Raw genomic sequence first — 27,245 nt, forward strand, 5'->3', positions numbered from 1 at the left:
AAATTTCAGGAAGCATACACTCAATGTTGGTATAGCCATATAGGTATGTTGCCGGTAAATGTTCTAAATGACCAAAGAGGTGCAAGCAAAAGAAAAAAACGAAATAGGGGTTTAGTAATCAAGCTAACTTTTCACAAGCAGATAAGCATGAAAGAAGAATTTATTCAAGGGAAAAAACGCATGTTAGCTCTTTTTGCAGGGGTCCTTTCTCTCGCAGCCATATTACCTTTTGCTTCTCCCTTCTTGATTTTTTTTGTTCATTCCGACTAAGAGATACATAAGTTGGTAACTTTGAGTTGATTATGCATGTTTAACAGCAGGGTTGCCCAGTGGTAACAACCCTGATCTCAGTAACTAAAATAAAAGTGGTTTCAGTAGGGTGAATACATTTCATCTTACCATTCTAGAATGAGTAGGGCAGGGCCTGAATCCGTAATGAAGTATTGAATACAAGAAGAGATCATTGCCCTCTCTTTCGCTTATTTCCCTGTGGCATTAACTCGCAGAGTGACTGGAAACTCACCCCAAGATCTTCATCATATTCGACTCCAAGTTCCTCCTGCAAAAGTTTAGTATCCCATAAAAACATTTTCGAAGGGAGCCTGTAAATGAACTGACTATGTAAAAAAGCATGACACATATTAAGCACCTTGAATTCTTTGAGGTCCTTGGGTGAATTTTCGGTTATAGCATCCCATAAGTCCTTGAAAATCCTTTTACGCCTTCTCCACTGTTTGATTTTTTCGGAATACGTTTCTTCAACCACTTTTCTTTCCTCCGGCTTCACCAAAGGGGTTCTACCGCGCATTTTGTTCAATTTTTCTTCCATTCCACTAACCTGATACAAGGGATAAAATGGTTTGAGTGCTCTCACATCTTTTCTGAAATGCCATATTTAATGCAGTTAGTGTTAGTCTCAGATACAGCCATGTGCCTTACCTCAGTTTTCAGGTTAGCTTCTTTGGAACATATTTGCTCCAATGTTAAGTTTGACTGCAAAGCTCGAATTTCTGCACAAGGATAATCAACCAGTTCAAAGACTCCTGCTGTGAAACAACCGATTACTCCAAAAGCTTAGACTGATGGAGATGGCGTTATTAAATCTTTTATACTTTAACACTCCCCCTCACGAGTGCCCCTCATTTTAGGGTTGGCCTACACTTGCCAAATGTGGCCCCTCTTTTGGGTTGGCCATCACATGTGGATTATTATCAAGGAGTTTTGAACCCAGGCAATTGCTCTGATATCATGTGAAACAACCAATTACTCCAAAATCTTATGCTATTAGATATTGCATTATTTAATCTTTTATACTTTAGCACCTACTTCTCAAGTTAAAACTAGACCTGGTTCCTAAATGGAAAACCCAGTAAACTGCCAATAGATGTGTTCGATGATTAACATAAAATTCATTCGCTACTACAGAATTAGATATTGAGAAAAGGACCACACCTGTCTCAACCTCGCCTACTGCTTTCTTTTGACCTGTCAACTCCTCTTGTAGGTTGCTATTTTCTTTCTTCATCTGATCAAGCTCATCATTGTTGGGAATGTTAAATTGATCTTGCCGAGCAATGTATATCTTCTGTTTGCCATACTCTTTGAAAGAAATCTGTCCACTATCAGACAAAGCATCCAGTGCTTTCTGAACTGCAGTCTTTTTGAGGTTAAACTTTTGCAATGCATCAGCGGCATTTTGAGAATTCAACGGTCTATTTTGCTGGAGAAGAATAAAAACTATTAAAAATCAAAATGAAACTGTAAACAAAATTAATCTTTAGGGTAATTCCTAATTTCCAATAAGGAAATTCCTGTCCTTCTAAATCATGCTGATCTAACAGACCCTGATTCCCAATAGGAAATCCGTGTCCTAATTCCTACGGCAATTCATGAACAATTTCTGTTCTACTATCCTATGATTACACTGAACAGATCCAAACTTCCGAAACTTCTCATACTTTTAGGAACCAAGTAATAAAACATTGGAAAGATCATTGAGTCTATTTCTCATGATTTACGATAGAGTAACTAGTACAAATTGAATCTCTTGTTTCTAAAAAAAAACAATTGATATAATCTCTTGTTTCATCAAATTGGGAGACTTTGATTACATTTGTAATTTGGGGAATTTTATTGTAATCAAACGGATGTTGATTTTTTCAATCCAAAAACATTTGAGGGGCCATGTTAGAATATTTTAGTTCTATACAGATATGACCGTTGGATTGTGTATGTAATAGAGTAGGAAATTATGCTTCATTAGGCAACTAATGCCATGTTTGTTTTAGATTATGACAACCAATTCTGGAGTCCCCAACGGATTATTGGACCGAAAATTGCACTAAATCTGAGTCCAACAATCAGTTGGGGACTCCACAATCGGCCGTCATAATCTAAAATAAACAAGCCCTAAGCTAGAAGTGGTAATTAGATTAGATTATGATCTTTCTATTTTATCTGATTCCATAATCAATGCCTTTCTTCTATGTTTATATTTTGAGTGTTCTATTTTAACACTCATTAGGCTCATTGTAATTCATTCAAAATTAGTCAAAATTTTATTTCTTATCACTACCAAGATGTTAAGTAATCATAAAAAAGAAAAAAAAGATGCCCACTCTTATCCTGTGAGCAAGAATAAAAAAGTACAAAGAGAAAGAATTTCAATGTGAAGAGGACTAAAAGCAGAATCTATAAAAGTTCCAAACGCTTACCTCATTCACAAAGTTCAGCACAATCCCTAGAAATCAATAACAAGCAAATGACGATGAGTATAATTTCCATTGAAACAGAGAACTACATCAATACCCCAGGTTAAAATGAGGAAAATATGATAATCGAGATACAGAACTTTCCAAAAAAAAAAAAAAATCCCCAACCAATTTCAATATAATAGAAAAATTGAAATGCACACAAAATTTCGGAATAGAGTTGAGATTTTTTACAATTTTTCAAATTAAGATCGAACTAAATAATATTGAAGAGGATTTCTCTTCAGAAATCTAGGGTTTTAGCTTCATAAGACGAAACAAAAAAGGAAAAAACAGTGAGAAAGAGAGAGAGAGATTCAAATCATTCTAATTAAAAAGAAAGATTAGGAATGAGATGAAGAAATGCAAAGATTAGAAAAGAGATTCAAACTAGGGTTTTTACCTTCGGTGCTATCTGCTTTGGGCGCCATTGAGAGATCGTGGAGAAAAAAAGGAAAAGGCGGGAAACTAAAAAGGAACTGAGTCGCTTACCAAAGAGATCCCCTAATTTTTTTATTTAAAGGGAGCTGATTTTTTCACCCCCCGTAGGATTATGCGCTCCCTTTTACCGTGATCGTTAGGGGTAGCAGACATTAACGCTTTTTGGTGCATAATCCTACATTGGGGTTGAAAAAATCATATTTCTATTGAAATTACTATAATGCCACTGAAGTCAGGTAACGAACTTTCTTTTTGTGCCATGTGGATGTAATCTGGTCCATTGATCCGGCCAATGTTGGCCCCACATTGATCGGATGATAAGCTTGATTTGTTTTTGGGGTTGAGCCTAAGTCAATTGGTAAAGAAAATGTTATCTAAGATATTATGAGATCTGATTTTATTCTCCGAGGTAAACCTGAATTCCTCAAAGATCATTGTATTCTCTCTTCTTCTTTTTTCTTGTAATCCTGCCACAAAACTTGAGAAGGAGGAGATTGTATCCCTCTCATTCCTAGAGTGGATTTTTCTCGGACCTGTTCCGTGGTTTTTTCTCTTCACGTTGGAGTGTTCTCCACGTTTAAATCTTGTGTTCTTCTTTGTGCTCGGTGGTTTTTTTAATATTTTCTTTGTGGGGGATTTTTTTCTTGGCTTGTTTCTTACTTCACAGGTAGAGGGGGGAAGTTTATGAGCCGTGGTCCATCCGTGTTTTAGGCACAACCCTATGATACCAAGAACTCTTCTTGAATTCCAAGAAATTCGTTCTCTCCTCCCCCATCATGGTTTGAGAAAACATATTGTAACTTGACTACTTAGGTCCCACTTAGTTAGAATAAATCATTTTATATTTTGGAAGGAAATGGAGAAATTATTCGAGAAATTGCAATGTTAAGCACAAAGGAAGACTGATCCTTCCATCGAAGTGGATCAAGAGGCTGATCTCCCCTCAAAGAAGATCAATCACATTACGAACCGATTCGGGTTCATAACACATACTATACTCTCCCTGTTGGAAAGGGAATAAGGGATCAAACCCTTATTGTAAAAGGAGTCACAACTTCGACTACTGCAAAGCTGGATGTTGGTCAAGATCAAACTCAAGGCACAGAATGATTTTGGCACTATTATGACTGGTGTTGATTATTTTTGTTTATTATTGTTTTGAGAAACTATGTGAAATCTAAAGAGAAGGTCTTAGGATTTTGTAAAGGGAAAGAAATTTTTTACTGTTCACCGCATGCTATTCCCTTCCCGTGGGAATTGTTCCCTTTACTTGAATCTTTTCTTGAATAAGGTGACAGCTCGCCAAATTCAATATGTTTCGTCTGTTCATGAAAAATGGGATTTGTTGTACATGGAGAGTTGTCTTGTTACTACAATGAAGGCACATGGGTTGAGAGAGCTATGACCACAGAGTTGTAGGTCATGAGACCCAATAAAAATCGCAATATGGTATAGTTTTGAGAGAGCTATGACCATAGAGAAGGATTCTTTGTTCCGGTAGGATTGAGAGGCTGTATTGCAAGGCCAAGTGATGCTGAGATAGATTAGGTGGCCCATCAAGCGCCGATATGGAGCCATGTCATCAAAGAGATCTCCATCATCTGGTGTGAGTTTTTAATGTTTTGTCCCAAAGGAAATTCAATGTACTTTTCGCCAAGAAGACTTGCATCATCCAAAATTTCAGAGGCATATTTTTGTTGAGATAGAAATATTCAATGCTTGGTTTAAGAAGCCAAATTCTTTGATGTGAAAGCAACTGTGAAGAAAAGCCTTGAGAGCTTGAATTGCTATGCTGTTATTACCAGTGACAATTATCTCATCCACATACACAATGACTAATTCAATAGACGAGCATGTCGTAAAAATGAATAGAGAATAATCATATGCATATTGTTGAAAATCAGTATGGCAAAGAGCAAAAGAAAACTTCTCAAACCATTACGAAAAGCTGGTTTAAGCCCCTATGTGATAGGGGCTTAAACGGCACACCAAATGCTCTCCCTGTTAATGAAAACCTCGAGGAAGATTCATGTAGATTACCGCGGAGGAACACATTGTTGACATCCAGTTGATATGGGGGTCATTGCTTGATGACAGCTAGAGTAAGTACACACCAAACAATAACTAATTGGGAAATAGGTGGTCGAGAGTCAAGACCCTCGGTTTGGGTGCACCCCTTTCCTACCAAGAAAGCTTTGTATCATTCTTGAGACCTAACGGAGTGGTCTTTAATCTTATGCGTCCACTTGCAATCAATGGATTCTTTACTAGGGGAAGAGGAGCTGAAGACCAAGTCTTGTTCTTCTCAAGGGCACTAATGTTCAACTTTCATAGCCTCATGCCATTTAGGATGTTTGAGTATTTGAGCAATGATTTTAGGCTCAACCTTAGCAAATAACAACAGTGAAAGAGGAGAGAAAAAATGGAGAGAGAAAGGAGCACCATAAAAAAGAAGCAACAAAGAAGATGATGGGGATCGACATGGTAGAAGGACTGATCGGGTGTCAAGGGAAAATTATAATTCTGATGATAAGTAGGAAGATGGTGGGGTTTGGAAGATCTACGAAGAATTGGTGAAGAAAGAGACGGTGTATTGGTGGTAGCAGGTGGAGAGGAGAAATGGTGTAAGTGGCAGTAAAATTTCAGTGGAATTTTATATCTTTCCTGGTTATTCAAATGTGGAATGAAATTGATTCAACGATCCCAAAATTTTACGGAGGTGAATAAGGAAGATAATAAAATTTAGTCCAAGTAACCTGTTTTTTATACAATATCTCGCAATTCAGAGTCGTCAACTTTGAAACATGATAATGATCTCATCTATCTGAAGGGGATGACAGGATGGCTCTTCAAGCTTCTAACCTCTTTACAAACTTGATCTAGCATGCCCAGGAAGTCCCTCACAATTACAAAGATACGAAGGGGATTTGCCTCATCTTTGCTTACATTTCCATGAAAGTATTCTGTAATTTCTCTGACATTCAATAGGACTCGATCTTCATCTTCCTTCAACTCCTTTATCTTTTTCCCAGCATGACTCGTGAAGGATTTCATTGAGTGAACAAACTTTACATCTCTGTCGTCCACAGACAACTTCTCTCGTACTAAATGTTCCAGTTTCACCATCCCATCTGAGAGGTTTGAGACCGAGGTTGCCAGTATATCCAAGTCAATGGTGGCTGTTTTCTTCACATTGCAAAGCTCAGTGCTCAGGCCTGAAACAAGATCCAAACCCATTATTCTGTAATACTCTTCTCTTTCTTTGACAGTTTTGTGCTTAATTTTCTGACTGTTCTTCTCTGTAGCGATCTCTGACACTCGAACACCTTCCGAGCGGATCATTTCTTGAACGACGAAATGAAGTAATGTTGTCTTTCCATCTGTCCCTTTAACATCAGCAAGTTTAAGCAGAGCATCAAGTTTGAAAGCTCTGGCGCCTCCTCGAATTGTTCCAACATTCATTCGATTTCCTGTCTTGAGCACCGCTTCAAGCAATTTTAAGAACAGCTGGCTGGATCTTAATTCCTTGCAGGCTTCCTAGTGAAGAAAACATCAAGATTAGTTTCTATGAAATAACCAATTCCTCCAGAAGCTTTATGCCCTGTTTGTTTTAGATTGTGACAACCGATTATGAGTCCCAAACCGATTATTGGACCCGTAACTAAATGCAATTTTGAGTCCAATAATCGGTTTGGGGCTCACAATCGGTTGTCACAATCTAAAAAGAACAGGGTCTTAGCTGTTAGAGTTGGTGTTATGTAATCATTTACTATACTTCAACACTCGCCCTCGCGTGTGGCCCCTCTTTTTTTTGGGTTGCCCGTTGTACACATGGCACATGTTGTCCCTCTTTTGGGTTTGTCATACATGTGGATTTCTAATATCAAGGAGTTGGGTTTTGAACCCGGGACCTGATACACCATGTGAAATAACCAGTAACTCCAAAAGCTTAAGCTGTTAGAGTTGGTGTTATTTAATCATTTATTATAAATGTTGGTGAGATAATGTTCAGAAAAAATGTATTGATTGTAGTTACCTCTAACATTGCAAAGGACTTCCTTAGATGAACCACTTCATCTTCAAAGGAGTCTCTGTATAGCATGGCTTCAATTCTTTGAAAGGCAAATGGTATGTTCAGCATTGCCTTTATGAACTTCTCTGCGGACCCTAGTTCATTGACATCTCCTTCATAGTTTGACAGCTTGTCTTCTTCTTCCTTTGTAGGCACCATCTTCACCAGTGCCTCTAATTGCTGTGCACACAGCCCGTCCCCTAATTTATCCGAAAAACAATGGAGCATATGTTTAATTAGTAATAATACACATAATTAGTACATGTTCTTCTCTACAAAATTTACCTTGCATTAGGGCATTGCAGATTTGTTCAGAAGTTGCATTCAAGGCCTTAGAGAGTATGGTTATGTTCTGTAATCGCTTGGTGTCTAGTACATGTTTGCTTGGTGATGGGCTCTTGCTCTTAATCTCCTCATTTTTCATTGAACTTTGCAGGTTGTACCCAAATAAAGATTCTATCATTTCCTCATCCAATCTGTTTATATCAGGAATCATTTAATCCCATTAGGACTGAGGGCTCACAGAAAATATAAGCAGGATAGATTAATTGTCATATTTCAAATGTTAGATAGTGGTAAAAAGAGTGTTGTCTTACTCGAATGAACTTGATCTCAGCTTGTCCCAAACCATAGAATGATCAGGAGCAGCTCTAACTTTGTCCCAGTGCAGTGGTTTCAATTTTGGGAGAGGAGCTCCATTTTTGCCAATGGCTGTAAGTTGCTGAGCTAGGCATGGTGGGGGTGGTGGGGGCTGGACAGAATTACGTCCCTTTAGAAATGGGGGTGGCAGGAGAGGAGGTAATGGTGGACATGGTGGTGGTGGTGTATTTCCAGGGACAACCAATGGTGCTCTCAGAGACTGGAGAGGTTTACTGGGAAGTGAAGGAACTGACTCATTTGAAGAAGGCAGAGATGCTGGTTCGATTTTCGTTGAACTAGATGATACTGAATTCGAAAAAACAGAGGACTTATCTGGGGTTGAAAGTGAATTGTTTGGATAACTTGTAGAATTTGGTGCTACTAATGGCATTTGGGCCAAATAAGATGAAGTACGCAAAGGCCCAACCGAGCTCGAGTCTGTTGGGGGTGTTTGTTTTGAATTGTATGGAGAAGAGGAAGGAGAAGATTGGGAATGCAAAGGGAGAGGGGTCAAATCTGGTGTTACTGGTGGAGTTGGCGATTTTGTTGGAGATGAAAGATTAGGGACTGTGAAACTATGATTGGGTGAGGGAGATCTTGAGACATACACTGGAGAGGAAATGGCAGATGAATCACTCAAATTAGCCTCCAAAGCATTGGAAAATGGCACATTTGATGAATGAGAATCACAAACAGAATGAAAGGATTCATCGTCTGATGACTGTAATATGTCTGCCGACAAACAACTAACATGATCCGATTCAGACTTCATTGGTTCTCCACTAGATTCACCCACCTCATGTAAGGGTGAGTTGAGACTTTTTCCGTTTGATAGCACATTCATAGTTTCACAACTCTGTTTAGGAGAAGAAACTAGCTCCGAAAATGGTCTTAATGAATTTAGATAAAAAAGCTCTGGCCCTGGATCAAAACTCACCTTGTTTGTGGGGTTTGATGGATTTGAGAGTTTGGAAACCTGCATTGTCCTTGTAGATCTTTTCTGTCCTCTTCTTCCAAAAATGTGGCAAACTAGTATGACTACTACAGCAGCGATAACAAATGTTGCTCCAATTGACACTGTAACTGCAATCAAAATTCTTCTAATTCTAGCCTTAGATTTGTGTCTTCCCCGAACAGCCGAATTGTTTGGATGATGAATTAGAACCGAATGAGGTGCCGGAGAACGAGAATGTCTGTGGGTAAGAGGAGGTGGTGTAAGAGCCTCTATAGCTTCAATGGGTCCTGGAGAAGGTGAAACTCCATGGTCTACATTACCACTTTTTGGTGTTCTTATATTAGTGCTCTCTAATCCAAGTAGAACCCGAAATTTCTCTACTATGACGACCCTCATTTCTCCCATCTCATCCTCTCCTGAGACTTTTTCGATCTGACCCTCTTTTCCATCTCCATTATTCTCCACCCATGAAAGCTCTAACAAGCCTTGATCATGATCAGTTGAACTCTTTTGTTTAATCCCCCAAGTATCAGATATAAGCTTGAAATTGAAAAAGAAGAATATGGATGTAAAGATGAAGAGAACCAAGTAGAAAACCTGAGAAACAAAAGCCATAACTTTGTGCTGGTGATCCTTACAGGATCAATTGTCTTTATGCTTACAAACCCATTTGTTCTTCTTTTACTATTTGCATTTGGGTTGAGCAGATCTAGTCCAAAATCTTTAATGCTACTCCAAGGAATCCCTGATACTGTCAGCTGTAGTTGTACTGGGCCTCTTATCACCTTTTGGCCATGCAAATTGCAAAGTTACTCTTCCCTGTCACATAACCTTTCCCTCCAAATCACTTGTTCATTAGTCTCTCATTAGTTCTTTAGGAGGATCATGGTTTTCAGCTTTTTATCATGTACACTACCACCATTTCTTTTTGCATTTTGAATGCTAGTTTGGAGTCTTTTGGAAATTAGTCTCATGGGTGTTGAACGAGACACCCTTTTGAGGTTATGTAGGCCAAAGGGGTTAGACTTGCTTGCCTCTCAAGAGGGTGACAGTGCAAGTTACACCCAATCCCATTATTATGAGAGAGAGAAAGGGGGAGGTGAGCCCACATCATTTTCTCGTGATTTTGGATTAATATAACAAAAAAGTCTTATCTAAAAAGTCCAAGGATCTTGATTTTGAATTATGTCAAGGAGTTGATGAGGACTAGTAGCTTTTTTCCTGCTCATTATGGCCTACAACTCATGATATACAGTTGTTTGAATTGCTGACTTAAAACTAAAAAAGTGAAAAGTGTTTTTTTTTAGAGATATTGTTGTTATTTGAGCTACTCAGTTTTGGCCTTCATGTGTTTGCTAATAACTGAGGTTTTGGTTTGCTTACCTAACTATATGGAGAGGCAGTTGAGCAGGTCTACATCAATCGCATTGTCTTGACTTAGCCGTTACTTGGCATTTTTTGAAATACATGGGTTGCTGGAGAAAGATAAATGGGTTTTCACCAAATGTGGTCTGCCCAACCAAAAGAAAAATTGTTGAAACAGACACAGATAAATGAGTGTTTGGGAGACGAGGTCCAATTTACAGGTCCCCCTGTTGGGGTCCTATACTGGGGTCCCCTATTATTGTTACAGCCACCCTCTCAAACATACCAATCAAAGATTGATTATGGTGCAATGATCCACAGTGCCATGGAGGTCGCTCGGTCCGACTATGGTTTGTCATAGCCCAACCCACAAATCATGTGATCCACTGGTCATAATTAGTCAGAGGGATCCAAAGGATCCGAATCTAAATAGGTGAGACATAGACACAAGTTATTGGTCTGCCAGGGTGCCCCAGGTTGGACATAGGCACAAGTTGTGGGTTCATCCTAGGTTGATTGTATAGTGACAATAGGGGTGCAACTCGGGTCAGGTTGAGGCCAACCCGAACCCGACCTGACCTGAATTCCAACCCGACGAGGTTCAACCAGACCCGAGGAACCCTTTTTGCCAACCCGAGTTCAACCCAACCCGAGATTTTAAACTTAAAAAATATAAGAATTATTAAAAATGTCGGGTTGCCCAAGCCCTCAACCCGACGGGTTCAGGTTGAGCCCGCCCAAGTTGCACCCTAAGTGACAATATACAAAAGTATTACTTGGGTGCATTCGGATTGCCGGAATCAGGTGTTAGAATTGGCATCCTATTCCGATTCTATCCGATTGTACCGTTGATTAAAAAAATGAATGTAATCAGGGAGCGGAAATGACACGGGGCGGAATTAATGGGTAAAATTTCCAAAATCCCGCCCCAAGAGGTGGTATTTTGATTCTTACTTGGTTGGAATGAAATTCTTATTGGAATAACTTTAATTAACTTTTTTATTTTAATTTTTCCCATTCTATTTAAAGGGGAAACAGAATAGGAATCAAAATAGCATGCTGATTAGTAATTTTCTTTAGCATTCGTTTTTATTTTCCAAAAGAAATCCCGGTTTGGACCATTGAACAACTGGTTCTTGCAATCTTGCTTGTACTATGTTGGCAATAGGATAGGGGTTAGAGTAGAACTTGTAAAAGGTACTTGCATAGTTCCATCGTACCACATATACCTGTTTGTCCTCCCAGAATCATCTAATTTCTCCTTGTAAAAGAACCCAAGGAAGAAAAATACAAAAGACTACAACCTTGTAAAAGAACCCAAGGAAGAAAAATACAAAAGACTACAGAGAAACTTCAGGAATTTTATAATAATTTTCATCTCCTCATGGTAAGTTTCTTTAATGTTTGTGGGTAAGTATGGTAATAAAGTTGGTAATAACTGTACGAGTCTGCAAATGCATTTGCTTCCCCTCAGTGTGTCGGTGATATGAAGTTACATTTATCTGCTCCTGCTTTGATAGCGGTAGAAATTTCCTTTTACGCCTAGGTTGCAGATGCTTCTGTCTTGTCTAATTTAAGCATGTCTACCTAGAATTCTAGATAGCTCCAAAAGTATCATGTGATCTTAAGCATTCAATCACATAATAGACAAAAAAATAGCCATGATCCATACTTTCATTGTCTGCCTAGGGGAGGAGCTACATGTACCGGGGGGCAGCTGCTCTGTTGAGTTGGGCAAAACTCCTTAATAGGCCCAACTCAATTGGGCCCAGGCCCCCTTTAAAATTTGAAGCCTGCCCCTTTATGTATAAGCTCCCCAATGTATAAATCCTGGCTCCTCAAGACTGCCACTAACTGTATAAATAATAGCTTTTTTGAGTTTACTCAAATCAATAGGAAAGGGAAATTAAACATGATTTTTGGTTCTAGCTTGCTTGTTGTTGAGATAATCCGCCAAGTAAATCCGAATTGATAGTGCACAAATTAATAGAAAAGTAAAACAAGAAGCCACAAGATGCACACCGAGATTTTACATGCCAAGATGCTTATATCCAATTTTTGGTTCTAGCTTGCTTGTTGTTGAGATAATCGGCCAGGTAAATCCGAATCGATAGTGCACAAATTAATAGAAAAGTAAAACAAGAAGCCACAAGATGCACACTGAGATTTTACATGCCAAGATGCTTATATCCAAGGGCGATAATACAATCTTCCACTATAAGAAAAAAATTAGGCAAGGATTATAATGGATTAACCCAAACTCACAAACTCACGACACTCCTTGTCCTCTCAACCAAGAATGTACATAAGAGAAAACCGAGGAAGAACTCCAAGAGGAAACCCAACAGAAGAAATCCAAGAAACCCCCCCCTCTCTCTCTCTCTCTCTCTCTCTCGCCCACAAGTCCTAGCAGTCGTCCACATACAAATTGTGTGAATAAGAAGGGTTTTATATATTGGTTTTTACCAAAACCTAGATAAAGGACTTCTATTTTAGTCTTCCCACTGTACTGTGAGAAAAAAACAACTTTTCCTATAATCTCCACCTTGTTTTTTTTCCCAGCCACCTAAAGACTTTTTGTTGATGTCATCGCCGGTCCGTTGTCGTTGCAAGCCACTATTGGCTTTCGGAAGTAACCAGCTACACACCATCGAATCATTCTGATTCTGACTTCTCCCGATTCGATCAACATGGCCAATGCACATGTGCACCTCACAACCCGTTGACTCACATAGCCAAACCTGGAGAGGAATCTTGATCCATCCTCCTCATTACATGCAAGGTTTTAAATTTCGACCAAATCTGAAATTTCGGATTTCGGTCAGCACCGAAACCGAAATTCCCGAAACGTGCCAAATTTTGGTTGAAATTTCGGCAAAATTTAAGATTAAATATTAATTTTTTATTCCTTTACAGAATTTCAACTTGCCGAAATTTCGGCCCCAAAAACGACATTTCGATCGCCCGTTACCGAATTTTGCCTGAAATTTTGTGATTTCAGCTAAAAATTCGACTGAAATTGCCTCCGAAACCGAAATTTAAAACCTTGATTGCACGTACCACCATCTCCTCACCATCATCTGTAACCTGCAAACCTGTCTATGCACCAATTGTGAAAACGACCCTACATGTGCATGCTCTACCACTCTGTTTCCAACTAACTGTTGAGATTTTAGGAAAACTAGTCACCATATCCCCGACCAGACGATATAATCTGTCACACTTCTCTCCTTTCATCAAAACCATACAACCGCATGTGATTTGCATGGCTCCACCTATAGCTGAATACTTGCAACTCCTGGAGTCCAACCGGCCAAGTGACACTAGATTCTTTTACATCCTTGGAACATGCGCAGGGGCGGAGCCATGAATTTGCTCAGGAGGGGGAGGGGCAAAGCATGGTTAGTATATAAAAGTTTTTATATGGCATAAGCCCGCATAGTTCAGTATTTTTCAAAAAGCCACTACGTAACTAGATTGTGCCCAAAAAATCATTTTCATAGGATGCTCTTAGCCCTACCATCTAGGGAGTAACTGCATATTATGGAAACTTATCTAGATCGGAGGGTTGGAATCATCCTATGGAAATATTTTTTTGGGAACAACCTATTTACAGTGTGGCCCATCAAATGGACAATTTGGATCATCTTATGGTGTAACCGCACAGTACTCTTTGAAAAATCATTTCCATATGGTATAAGCCCGCATAGTCCATTATTTCTCAAAAAGTACTTTACATCTTATCCAATAGGATGATCCAAACTGTCCATTTGATGGGCCACAACATAAATAAGTTGTGCCCAAAAAATAATTTCCATAGGATGATCATAGCCCTCCCATCTAGAAAGGAACTGTATATTATGGAAACCTCAATAGATCAGAGGGTTGGGATCATCCTATGGAAATGATTTTTTGGGCACAACCTATTTATGTTATGGTTCGTCAAAAAGTACTTTTCACCTTTTTTTTCCTTCTTCCCTTTTCTTTTTCTTTTCCATTTTCACCTTTTTTATTTTTATCCTACTAGTCATCTTCCTCCTCAGTCAGCCACCAATACCATTGTTGCTGGCTTGAGTTCTTACCATCTATCTTTTTGTATCTAGGTTTTGTTTTTCTTTTTTCTTTTTAGGGTTTTGCACTATTTTTCATTCCCCTGTTTTTTATTTATCTTGTTTATGGTTTAAGTGGTTTGTATTTTAGGGTGTGTTTTGGAGATAATGCATAGATGGCTTCACTCACTTTTCGAAAGACATTTAGTTGTACAAGAAAATTTTGATGTAATACATGAATGGATGGCTACACATTTTTTGGTGTACTTAATTTTTTTGTAATACATGAATTTAGATGTAATACATGAAGCACATTTGATGAATACAACATCCATTTCTTTTGTTATTTCTATCATGAGCAGAATTGTAATGCCATTAGAAGAGCTGTTACAGACAGTGTTTTGTAGCAGAAGGGGTTTATCAACTTTCTAGAAGGGGTTAGCAACTCTCAAAAGTAGGGTTACCAATTTCTGAATGAGCTCATCATGTCCCTGAAAATTGGCATGGTACTGGAGTTTTGGAAGGGGGTTTTTTAGTCTCTGGGATTTAGGTTATCTAGTATAAAAAATGGGGTTACCAATTTCCGAATGGGCATAGTAAGTCACTGAAAATTGGCCGAGGGTACTGGAGTTTTGGGAGGGGGTTTTCAAGTTTCTGTGATTGGGGTAATCTAGTATAAAAATGGGGTTACCAATTTTCGAATGGGCTTATCAAGTCCCTGAAAATTGGCCGAGGGTACTGGAGTTTTGGAAGGGAGTTTTCAAGTCTCTGGGATTGGGGTTATCTAGTATCGAAAATGGGGTTACCAATTTCCGAATGGGGTTATCAAGTCCCTGAAAATTGGCCGATGGTACTAGAGTTTTAAAAGGGGGTTTTCAAGTCTTTGGGATTGGGGTTATCTAGTATAAAAAATGGGGTTACCAATTTCTGAATGGACTTATCAAGTCCCTGAAAATTGGCCGAGGGTACTGGAGTTTTGGAAGGGGTTTTCAAGTCTCTGAGATTGGAATTATCTAGTATCGAAAATGGGGTTAGCAATTTCTGAATGGGCTTATCAAGTCCCTTATGAACATGTTTTTACTTCTTCTTTTTTTACTCGTTCATTTTCACCGTTTTTTTTCTTTCTACCCTACGATTCATCTTCCTTATCCACCATTAGAAGGGAGAAGGAGAAATGCAAAACCCTAAAACAAATGAAAAACAAAACCTAGATACAGAGAGATAGATGTGAATGAAGTCACGTTTAAGTTTTCGAGACTTCTAGCGACAATGGTGGCTGAACGATGAGGAAGATGACTGGTAGGGTAAAAAAAATAAAGCTGAAAATAAAAGTAAAAAAAAAGAGGGAAAAATGGAAAAGTAAAACTTTTTTTTTTTTTGATTGGTAAGATGGGGTTCGGCAGGACCCAACCCGATATCACCCAACCCGATATCATAAAAGGAAAAAGAGTACAAAGTTAGGGGGGCTCGAAGGCCACGGCCCACACCAAAGGGAACAAACTCCCTTGGAATTATAGATAAGCACCCATCAACAATGGGGGGGCTACAAAAGAGGGGGCAATCCACAGCCTGGAAGGGAAAAAAGAAAATGAACGATACCCAGTCACCAAAGAAGCTAAATTCTTCATTTTCTAGTATAAATTTTACCCGAGGAGTCCTCGGAAGTGATTGCGACCATATCCTGCGGCAAGCAGTGTAGGGGGATGTCTTCTCCTTTCATCGGACTGTCATGTTTTGATAAGAAATCTGCACCTCTGTCTGCTTCTCGCCATATGTGGGATATCTTCCAGTGAGAGAGAGATTGAAGCACTTCTTTTATCCTATGAAGGATATGTTTTCTTCTCCGGGGGCAATTGGAATGACCTTTTATAATGTTGACTGCAAGGAGGGAATCGGCTTCTTCTGAGCCAGAACTAATCCTTTGTAGATGGCGTCAATTTCCAGTTCCTGAATAGTAGCTGGAGGGCAAACAAGAGAGAAGGCCGCAGTGATCTGCCCACATTGAATTCTTAGAAAGCCTCCTATCCCAGCAGAGGGATTGGAAAGTGAAGCATCAGAATTGAGTTTATGCCACCCCTGGTCAGGGGGTACCCAACAACAAATGCATCCCAACCCAAAAAAGGAAAAGTAAAACTTGTTGCTTAAGAAAAAGGCATTTTCGTCCATCTTACCAACAAGACTTCTTTTGTCCCTCGTTGATAATTTTAGAAAAGCATGAGACCTGTTGATAATTACGTCATATTTTTATCCCACATTTGTAATTTTTCCAAACAATTATTCCAGCAGCGGAGCCAGAGCAGTCCCATAGGAGGGCAACCCAGATGGATATTGCCTAATTTAGACAAGTGATCAAGTCAGCGGCCGACAAACCTCAATTGTGAGCAATCACACAAATTCTTTGGTGCTTTGGGTCAAAATGAACTAAACTCGTTGAGCCAGAAAGATACACTGTTTGCCAAGGTACTGGATGACCCATCCTCGCCATCCAACAAACACCAAGTAACTCGCACGGTGGGAATCAGCTCTCGTCGACATGTCTAGAAAGAAACCCACTGGTGACCAGGCTAAGGCCTTGGATGCCATGGAAGATCCACTTCGTGAGAAGTCGATGAAATATTTAAATGCTGAAGCAGAGAGAGAGAGAGAGAGAGAGAGAGAGAGAGAGAGAGAGAGAGTTTTCCATGGTTACAATTGGTGGAATTGTAATACCGTTGTAATGCCACCTGCATGTCCACTCTCATAATAACATCCACTTCAACTCCACTTCACTTTCCTTCAATTTTCTGACAATCAAATACTTCAACTTCTACCCTACTTAATTTTCTTCATTTTTCATCAACTTCGCATCCCTTCTAGTGTAGGAAAACAATCAGACAGAAAGGTTTTATCATCAGTTATTTTTATTTTTATTTTATCTTTTTATCTTTACATCAACTTCCTATCGAGATAATTACACTGTTTTTTCACACTTCAATAGATGGCTGAACATAGGGCTCATTTTTCATGGAAAACTTTTCTCCAAGAAAATTCAGACAGTCCCATCAGACTACTCCTAAGAAGGAAAATTAAAACAAAAGACGAACAAATTATTTTTTTAGTAGGCTGTAGGGTACTACAACTACAAAGCTTATGTATCACTCTCCAAATACAATTATACAAAACCCCTTCGAGGCAATTCTTGTCTCTTTACTCGAGAGTACAATCTAATATAATATAAAGATAGGGAAAGAACATAAGGAAACATATATATGCTGGAAAATAGTGGAAAACATGTAAAATCTGATCACCCATGATCGTCTTTTTGAACTGAAGGACGCTTTCCAGGACCTTGTTCAGATAGATAGAATGATCCAAACAACATGTGTGCCATGACCTCGGCCTGCTCGTTCGCCTGTGGCTCGAAAACGTGCAATTGCATGGACCAAATGGCTAAGGCAAGAATCAATGCAGAGAGAAGAAGTGGCCCGAAGAAGGAGATGACCTTTACTAGCAAAGTAACAACAAGCATTTTGCCGAGCTATCAGAAACTAGAAGAGGATGAGGGAAGAATGAGAGAGGAAAAGAAAAATTTCTTTTGCTATTGAGAGTTTGATTTTGGTATATTTGTGAAGTCAGTGATGTGGTTGGCAAAAGTGCATGGTTTGCTTTGTTGCCCTTCTCGTGGGTAATCGCCATGCATTTCGTGAACCCACGAGAGAAAGAGAGTAGTTTGCAAAAGCAATGTCACAAGAGTTATACACGCGTTGGAGAATTAGCACATCTTGATTCAATATGCAGAAATTTATATGGTGTGTGGCCTTATAGTCACATACTTTTCAAAAAGTAGTGTACGTTCAACTTCACAGAATGATCCAAACCCAACATTTATGTGGCCACAAGGTAAATAGGTTGTTCCTTGAAAATAATTTCCATAGGATGATCCTAAACTTCCGATCTATAGAGGTTTTCATAATGTATAGTCCGATTGCCTCTACTTCGCCTCTACATCAGGCAAATTTGGTTAATTCTAATTCTGGTTAATTCATTTTTTTTAATGTGTTGTATCAGCGACAATCAAATTTGATTCGATTGAGAAGAGGGAGGATCCTCAAAGAATTCTCTTTCTTCATCATCAATCGAATCACTGTTCGCGACCCAGGATTCTATTTTCTCATCAATCCAATCACCGTTCACGTTTTTTCTATTTCTCAGAGCGTAAGCTAGTGATGCTTTCGGCTACTGGACTCTAACAATCTAGGGTGCTTCACTCCACCGCTTCGCCTAGCAGCACGATGCTTGTATTGCTCTCCCACAACCCCGTTTTCACGGTTTAGGCTGCGCCTAATTAGCGCTAAGGCAGGCATAGTACCAATCACAAATTTATGTGATGATCTGCTAGGGATAGGATCATGCTATGAAAAAGATTTTCTCAGGCACAACCTATTTACATTGTGGCCCAATAATGAACGGTTTGGATCATCCTATGATGTGGGCCGTATGGTGCTTTCTGAAAAATACCGGACAATAGGGCCCCACACCATATAAAATCTCGACAAGAGATATACATGCTTAGAATGAGGTTCATCCGCAGAGTAATTTGGTTTACAACAGGGGTTCATGGGGAGTTTTTATAACGTGTCCGCCCGTACTTGCATGTATTTTTTTTAAAAATGAAGTGGGGCCCACATTATTGGATGGTCCAAAATACTCATTGGTAACCCCATCGAATGATCATAACCCTCAAAACTGTTCATTTGTTGGTGTATTCTTTTTAGGCGTAGGAGATCCAAAGCAAGGCCAATCAAATGAACGGTTCACGCAGATTGATCAGAAGTAGGACCCATATTAGCATAGTAGGCCCACCTCTTTGTATTGTCATCCAAACGAATTTTCCCAAGGAAAATATTGCACCCTGCTGTAAACGTACAAGTGGTGGCTACATATTTGGACCACCTGAATCATTCATTTGTTTGGCCCAACATAGGAGGGTCATGGGTTGGTGAGAAAGTTAGAAAAGAAGTATAGAAACTTCTACAAATTGAAATGTTGGGTGATAAAATTAGGAATTTCACTGATCTTGGTTGAGAGCCCGATGAGTGTTTAATCTAAACACTGAAACTAAATCTAATATCCTAATTTATTTAGCTTGTCTCATACTCTAATCTAACCAACTTTCCTATTCTATCACCAAGATGATCCAACCGTCAGATCTCTCATACTCTAACTTGGGATCATATATATGTTTTTTTCTTTCTTTTTGGTAACGAAGGGTGTCCCCACCCCCTTGGGGGGTAGGACTATTTCCCTTACGTATGCGCGCAATCACCCGGAAACCACGCGCTTCGGGAGGATATATATGTTGGCCTAGCTTGTGTTTTCACTGTGAAAATATGCCAGATGTATATGTTATGTATTTAAGATTTCAGATTATACTAAAAAAACGATGAAAGTAAAACAGTAAAACACAAGAAATTGAACTGACAAAAATCGTAGAATCAAAAGGTAAGGGAGTGACTTATCGATTTAGTTGAGGTCGAGATCCAAATCCATTGCCCTTAAGGGCAAATATTATCATCCCACATACAATAAATTGACGGTTCAAATGGGTTCTCCTACGCGCGCCTTTGGGATAGAACGACTCCGTTGCGGTGGTGTGCACTCATGCATCCTGATAACCTTGGGAACATACTTTATGTTGTCTTGAATAGAGAACATGAAATGGGAATTGTTTGAGGAAGGTAAAATAGTAAGACTATGGAAATATGTATGAAATAACTCTGTCATATAATTCCATATATTTTTGAGAAAAAGATAGTTTGTCTCCAGTATCTGCTGCAATGTGTATAATAGATGTGCTACTGCCCAAATATTGGAACAATCAGATGATCCAATTCGTTTATTGATAGCTTAGAGAAGATTTTTCAAAGGGAGAATTTGCTGTTAATATACAGTTTTCGATTTGCGAGAAGTGTGCTTACCAAGGGCACTAACCAAGTAACTATGAGTTTATTTTTTTCATTTTCCTTTTAATATTTATGAGTATAAAATTATGATCTTAGAGGTTGTTTGATCACCTTTGCTTCGCCCAAGAATCACCCTTTCACCTTTTTTATGAAGGGTTGAGATGAATCTATCCAGCCCTTCAACAAAAGGTGAAAGGATGATTCTTGGGCGAGGACACGCTTAGTTGGATGAAAACCTTCCCATGATTTTAACCTTCCTAATGCCCATTTTGATGTTACTTACTTTGGACTATTGACTAATTAACTTCATTGAGATTCAGTTACAATTGTTAATGTTCTCGTTATGTAACTAATGAATATTATACTCTTGATTACTGTAATTAATAGGAGAACACACTATGGTTTCTTATATTATAGCGATTTATCACATCTCTAAAATCACCTCTACTATACAATTGGGGTTCTAATGATTAATATTGTTGGTGCCCACCTTTTATTGAAGGTATCAGAGAGTATTAATTACTAGATAAGTGTTGGACAACACTCTTTATACCTCTAGCCACTTGACACTTCTTCTAGCCCTTTGTTCTTTCTTGGCACAAACACATTTTTGACGTACCAGATTTTATACCCGTTTGTCTGGCAGGAGAAAAAAAAAACCTGACCATCTCCTTCTGCCACTGTCAGGCAGGACTCTAGTGCTGTTGTCTTACCTGCATCCGTCATTTGTGCCACTGTCACTCTTATTTCAGAGTCCATGGTTGTTGCAAGCACTACAACGAATTCTACTAAATAGACTGAAGAATATTTCCTATGTACCTATATATAGTACATATGTAAGTGTTTACTTTCATAAATTATGTATTTTGAATTGCATTTTTGTTCACTTGTATTTACTTTGAACAACTTTTCCTAACAAGATACTCTCTTATATCTTATATCACTGGATTTTTGAGAAATTATATGATGAGTGAGTGTACAAACACATAAAGGTGGTACGTCCATTGTACCACCCTTTGATATTTGATCCAATAGAAGCTTCCCGAATAGTGAGCTACCGTTGGATTAGATAAACAAGGACGGTACCTCTATAACATTTTTGTATGCCCTTTCATCATATGAAATCTCATATTTTCATATTAAGTATTAGAAATAAGAGAGCATAAATTATTAGTACAGGAGCATAGGAATAATTTGATTCCTAGTGTGAGCAAACAGATATAAGAGATTAAAAATGGGAAATCATAAACGAGCCCCTTTTCTTTAAATGGGACAGCCATCTGCAGTGTATGTGACAATCAGGATGGTTGGACAACATCTGGTTGTCCCCAGTGAAAAAAAGGTGGCTGAAATATCACTTCCCATTATAAATTCATGGATCATTAATTATTAGAGCCTCAACCCTACATAAGAATTCACCATTACTCTTCTCTATGATCAATCATGTTTATCGATATTCCTCTTTATTATCATTAGTCTCTTCTTTTCGTGAGAATCAGGAACTTAGGCTCTGTTCACTTCTTTTCCCCGGAAAGGAAAGGAAAGGAAAGGATTTCGTTTTCCTTTCCTTTCCAGGTGACATGGCAGAAGGGAAAGGAATGAAGAGGAACAGGCTTCGTTTTCCATGGAAAGCCTCTTTCCGATATATTTAATCGGAAAGCAAATCTCAAGTAACAGGGAAAAAGTCAATTTACACGTCATTTTTAGCCTTTAAATAAGAAATTCCACATCTGATAATAGTTTTCCCTGGAAAAGAAGTGAACACAGAAATTCTGTCTTGTCAAGGTCTTGTCAGGGAAAAAAACGGCTGTTTTCCAGGGAAAACAGCACCAGGGAAAAGAAGTGAACAGAGCCTTAGGTAATTTTCCATGAAATATAGTATTTGGGTCATTTTTCATATGATATAGGTATTTTTGTCATTTTCAATCAAGTCTATTTTAGGGTTATGCAAATAAAGTCTAAATCATTGATATTTATCATACCTATTGGATGTCGATTTACCAAGATCATATGGATTGCAACATTTTGCTCTACAAGATCAACGGCTTCGATTGCACATGCATATCCTCATATAAGATCATAGAATTAATCTATACCATTAATCCCAAAGCAGGGATTAATGGTCATCTATTCATAGTGTGTCCAAAAAGCTCCAAAGCAGCGAATCAAAGGAGTGCCATTATCAAACAAAAGAGAGTTGTGACTTCCTCTCCACAGCACAATAAAAAATCCCTTATCCTCTCTTCCTCAGCACTACTGTTATTACAGTCTTTTATCCTCCACTTTCATTTTTTAAGATGGGTTCCTGGTTTTAGCCCACCTCCCAAATTTCCTCACCCATGGCTTTCTCTATCAGCATTGGTCTAACCAGGGTTCCTCACCTCACCCTCCACCACAAAAATCCACTCCTTCTCTCTTCTCCTCCTCGAACCACCCACATAGTTCGAGCCAGAAGGGTTTCACCCCGAACCAAGAAGACCGGACCCACTACAACCAAAGAAGAGGTGATCGAACCGCTTCCTCTCTCCGATGAAGGACTAGAAGCTTCTTCCGATGATGGGTATTTTCTACCGGACCTTCCCGGCGATAAGCCGGACTTTTGGGAGGGGTCTCAATGGGATGGACTTGGATTTTTTGTTCAGTATCAATGGGCTTTTGGCATCCTTTTCGCGGTTTTCTCTCTTTCTCTTTCTCTTTGTTACTCTCCTTTTCCTTTATCTACTTAATCATCTGTTTTCTTGATAGAGTAGAGAATAGATATGAAATTATTTTACTATGGTTAATTTGGAGGGATATTATCATAAATTGAAGGTCTCTCTAAGTCAAAATTGAATGGGGCTGGTTCAAGTTATCTCTTTTCAAGTGTGAAAAAAAGGCCAGGAAATTTTAGAATATTTTCATTTCCAAACTTTTCTAGAAAATTCCTGGAATCCAAACAGGGTGAAATTCTTTTAAGGGGAATTTAAAGCTGTTTGATTTTCTACCCCCCTAACTTTTGATTTTCATTGTACCATGTTTCGCTAATTCTGTTTCCTTCCTTTTTCATTGTATATTTGAGACCCTCTTGGTCTCGTGGTTAGTAATGAAATCCTTTCACCATTAAAAAAACAAATATTTGCTGTTATATTCCTCCCCTGTACATAAAACCCTAAACAAATTCTTATTCCAATACTATATTCACTGCACCATATTGATCTCCCTTTCTCGATGTATATTGGAGACAGAAGAGAACTAGATTAAATTGATGTCTGCTTTGTTATTTGATTATCCCATGTTTGTTTTAGATTATAGTTGATTAATTCTAAGATTTATTAGTTTGTTAAATGAATACCATATTTATATTGTTACAAATTATGATAGTAATAAGTAATTTTATTTGTATGTATGTGTCATCATTTCTAAATTTTTAGATGTTGCCATGTCAGACAACTCGTATTCGTATCGAAACTTGACACACGAATCCGTATCCACAAATCATGATTATATATGCTTTCTATTTTAGCCGTGTCCCCATTTCTAAATTTTGGGGGTTTGCCGTGTCCGACACTCTGTGTCCATGTCGACACACGACACTTGTGTCCGTGTCCACAGATCACAGCCTGTAACATAGAATGAGTTACAATTCTGGAGTATCTATGATTCACTTATCACTGATAAATTATTAGATTCTACTAATCTTGCTTGTCTTGATGCCTTACAGAGAATCAGTCAGTGCTTATGTAGAGCACTTACAAGATAAACATAGAATGAAATCACGATAATTATTCTTAAGGAAACAATCCAAATCTAACCCAGTCCTAAACCAACCTAGTTTCCTAATGTTCCAACAATCAGATCTCAATTGATCTGATATTTTCCAACAATCACCTGGCATTACGAATCTAGTTGCTACAGCTGTCTTGGAAGCCGCTTCTCATATCAGTGCAGATTGCCTGAGCCAATCAAATCACACCGATATATTTGGTGAGGCTGACACTCCGTGTCCACAAATTATAGCCCTAACATAGAATGAGTTACAATTCCGGAGTATCTATGATTCACTTATCGCTGATAAATTATTAGATTTTACTAATCTTTCTTGTCTTAGATTCCTTACAGAGAATCAGTCAGTGCTTATATAGAGCACTTACATGATAAACGAATGAAATCAAGATAATTATTGAAGGAAACAATCCTAATCCATCCCAATCCTAATCCAACCTAGTTTCCTAATGTAGGTAAACTACCTAATCTACCACTCACATAATCCAACAATCAGATCTTAATTGATCTAATATGTTCTAACAATCACCAGGCATTATGAATCTAGTTGCTACAGCTGTCTTGGAAGCCGCTTCTCATATCAGTGCAGATTGCCTGAGCCAATCAAATCACACCGATATATTTGGCGACATTTAACTTGGTCACAAACAACAGTTTTGAATGTTCAAACACCAATGACGATTTCTCTTATTAATGAATTTTCGTAAACTTTCAAAACATCAATGATGATTGTTGGTTTTGTTGTGTGGATTTTAAAGATACAAATCACAACCTCTTGTTTGAACAATGAGTATTTTGAAATAACTAGGGGTCCCATTTTATGTTATGCTCATGTACGGGAATCCTTTTTTTTGTGTGTGTGTGTGTGTGTGTGTGTGTGCGGGGGGCGGGGGTGTGCTCGCTTGTGTTCATCCTTGCTTGACGGACTTCGGTTCATCCTTGCTTGGCTAGCAGGGGAGGTTGAGAACCAATTATGGGATTTAAAATTTACTGGCAGGTACCTCCCAAATGGCTTCAAATGTTATAACTGGTTTCTTGTTTGTTGAAAAATGTTGTTTTGTGCTATTGCAAGAAAAGTTTGCAGCTTTGTCATGAATGGTTACCCATCGGTTACCTAAAGGATTCAATAATACTTGGACCTGGAAAGAATAAAATTGGCCTAGAAGTTCCCAAATATGTTGTTTTCGTATATGAGGGGCAGACGATGGGTAAACCGGTAAACATCACATTTGGATTGAGTAATTAAACCGAGTCCATGATGCTTCTGTTGGCGTTATGCAAGAAACCAATCTAAGGTTCCAATGCTAAAGGGTTATGTTAATTCACCTTATATTTTGAGTGACAAAACTTGTACGGGTCCTGTAAATATGATATTTTCTCTTCTCAAACAAGTTAGATTTATCCAAGCTAGACTTGTGTTTGTGATCCCTGCATAAATATCTGATTCCATATGTTAAAAAGTAGAAATTTTGCATTGGGTCCAAGACTAACCCAGTCCATTTTTCTACAGCTAATCGCATGTGGGATTGCAGTCGCCACATACAATGAAGGGGCAACAGATTTTAAGAAGACGCCTGTGTATCAGGAATCAATCCAATCCCGAGAGTTGCTTGAGGAGCCAGAAACATCCAATTCAGATGTTTTTGAGGCCAACCCAACTGAGGAGGCACCCAGTTTGGAATAATCCTCTCTCATGGTCTTCAGATTCTAATGATAATAGCTCCAGGGACTAGTAGACATTGGGTTCATGCATGACGTTGTTTCCAATTAAAGGTATTCTCCATCTTCTTAGGTAATAATACTGTTTATACGTTGTATTTTCCTTTTCTCGCATTTTATGAGATTGTAATTTACTTTTTAATGTGTTTATAGCAAGTAGATTTTTCATAAGCATCATAATTGCACAGCAAATTTTCTGAATTTATTGTGTTTGTAATAGGAAATCATTCATCTGGCATCTTGATTTGAGTAGTTGTTGGATTCAATAGGCATAATAAGCATGTTGCTATGTTTTCAGCAAAATTTGAATGTTCTACAAAATGGGGAATGTTGAATGTACTGTAAAATGGGGTATGATCCAGTGAGTTTTTATCACCTTTTGATCTTTGACCTGGTGGTGGTGGGAACTAAGCCCCCTTCTCCCCCCCTCTCTCCATTTGATTCTTAGGTTGAAGTGGCTAAAAATCAGGAAACTAGTCTCTACAAGTGATGAGTGTGGCTAAAAATCAGGAAACAAAAACCATACTTAAAAGAAGATCGACTTTTTCATGATTTTTAGCCACATCTCATGCTCATCTCCATCGTACCCTCTCAAATCTCTCCCCTTCTCCCTCTGCCCTACCCCTCTCACCACTAGTAGACACTGATTTATCTTGGAAAAAAAATTCCTCCCAATACTTCCAGGCTTCTTAGGAAGCCAAACTTACGGTGTGCTTGGTTGCACAAAAGTCGGGGAGCTACTCCGTTTGGTTGCCGGAATTTTTTTGGTTCTTGGGATTTTTGTGGAACAAAAAACTTCCTGGAAGATAGGTGGGAAAAAAAACTCCCTGGAAGTATCCCGGTAAAATAAAAATCCCATGTTTGGTTGACCGAACTATGGTGGAAAAAAATTATTTGGTTGCTTGAACTACTGGGAAGAAAAAAAAAAATTCTTCTGCAAGCTTATTTTTGGTTCCTGGGATTATTTTGGGCCCAGCAACCAAACGTGGGTTTCCTCCGGAAATTCCACAAGAGTCCCAAGAACCAAAAAAATTCCGGCAATGCATTTGGGTCCCACATAAGCAAAATCCCCTGTTTGCTTGCCAATAAAGCATTAAATAGCATTAAATGGGTGGGACGTAGACAATGATGTGGGTCTTTTGGAGTGTCAAATGTAAGACAAAAACAATACTTATTTAATTGACGGAGACCCAAACACGATAAAAAGTCTAGAATTTTCTCAGATATGAACATATTTTGTTGCAGTACATAACTACCTAGGCCGCGTTTGGATACCTCATGCTTTTGTATTTGGATTTGAGTTTTGGATAGAAAATACATCAATCATCCTCATGCTCATGTTGTACGCCGTGGGGGGTGGGGGGGGGGGGGGGGGGGGGGCTGCTAGAGCAAGGTGGAGGAGCAGCGAGGGTGATGAAGGTAATTGCCACAAATATGATTCCCAAATAATGTCTTCAGAACATATTTGAAAATCAGATTTTTTTCCACTGTTGTAGGATCTGATTCAGTTCCAAATCTCAACTGCAAACGTGAGAAATCCAAATCTAAATC

At 38.6% G+C, this 27,245-nt stretch overlaps 2 protein-coding genes across 2 annotated transcripts; both read right to left on the minus strand.

Annotated features, from left to right (window-relative positions):
- Window positions 1-274: 274 nt before the first annotated feature.
- On the minus strand, window positions 275-3,337 carry AHP2 (Tat-binding protein 1(Tbp-1)-interacting protein (TBPIP)). Its single transcript, XM_077374549.1, has 6 exons — window positions 3,154-3,337; window positions 2,715-2,740; window positions 1,453-1,720; window positions 940-1,010; window positions 650-838; window positions 275-559 (listed from the first exon to the last, which is right to left on the minus strand). The coding sequence occupies exons 1-6, from the start codon at window positions 3,179-3,181 to the stop codon at window positions 461-463; spliced, it is 681 nt and encodes a 226-aa protein (XP_077230664.1). The 5' UTR covers window positions 3,182-3,337; the 3' UTR covers window positions 275-460.
- A 1,818-nt stretch (window positions 3,338-5,155) lies between these two features.
- On the minus strand, window positions 5,156-9,807 carry LOC143863668 (Actin-binding FH2 (formin homology 2) family protein). The gene is made up of 4 exons (XM_077374403.1): window positions 7,860-9,807; window positions 7,549-7,739; window positions 7,228-7,463; window positions 5,156-6,728 (listed from the first exon to the last, which is right to left on the minus strand). Exons 1-4 carry the CDS (start codon window positions 9,470-9,472, stop codon window positions 6,012-6,014), a joined length of 2,757 nt encoding a protein of 918 aa, XP_077230518.1. The 5' UTR covers window positions 9,473-9,807; the 3' UTR covers window positions 5,156-6,011.
- Window positions 9,808-27,245: the final 17,438 nt, after the last annotated feature.

The sequence above is a fragment of the Tasmannia lanceolata genome, unplaced genomic scaffold (assembly GCF_043159265.1).
Source record: "Tasmannia lanceolata isolate RefF3 unplaced genomic scaffold, GAP_Taslan_0.1 ptg000044l, whole genome shotgun sequence".
Classification (NCBI taxonomy): domain Eukaryota; kingdom Viridiplantae; phylum Streptophyta; class Magnoliopsida; order Canellales; family Winteraceae; genus Tasmannia; species Tasmannia lanceolata.

What these genes read in the sequence shown, in the direction of transcription:
- AHP2 (XM_077374549.1), bottom strand. Translation starts at nt 3,181, where the DNA reads ATGGCGCCCAAAGCAGATAGCACCGAAG. An exon ending in CAAAGCAGATAGCACCGAAG is followed by an intron (nt 2,741 to 3,153) that starts GTAAAAACCCTA and finishes ATTGATTTCTAG; the next exon opens with GGATTGTGCTGAACTTTGTG. An exon ending in TGCTGAACTTTGTGAATGAG is followed by an intron (nt 1,721 to 2,714) that starts GTAAGCGTTTGG and finishes ATTCTTCTCCAG; the next exon opens with CAAAATAGACCGTTGAATTC.
- LOC143863668 (XM_077374403.1), bottom strand. Translation starts at nt 9,472, where the DNA reads ATGGCTTTTGTTTCTCAGGTTTTCTACTTGGTTCTCTTCATCTTTACA. An exon ending in CTGAGATCAAGTTCATTCGA is followed by an intron (nt 7,740 to 7,859) that starts GTAAGACAACAC and finishes TGATATAAACAG; the next exon opens with ATTGGATGAGGAAATGATAG. An exon ending in CTGCAATGCCCTAATGCAAG is followed by an intron (nt 7,464 to 7,548) that starts GTAAATTTTGTA and finishes CGGATAAATTAG; the next exon opens with GGGACGGGCTGTGTGCACAG.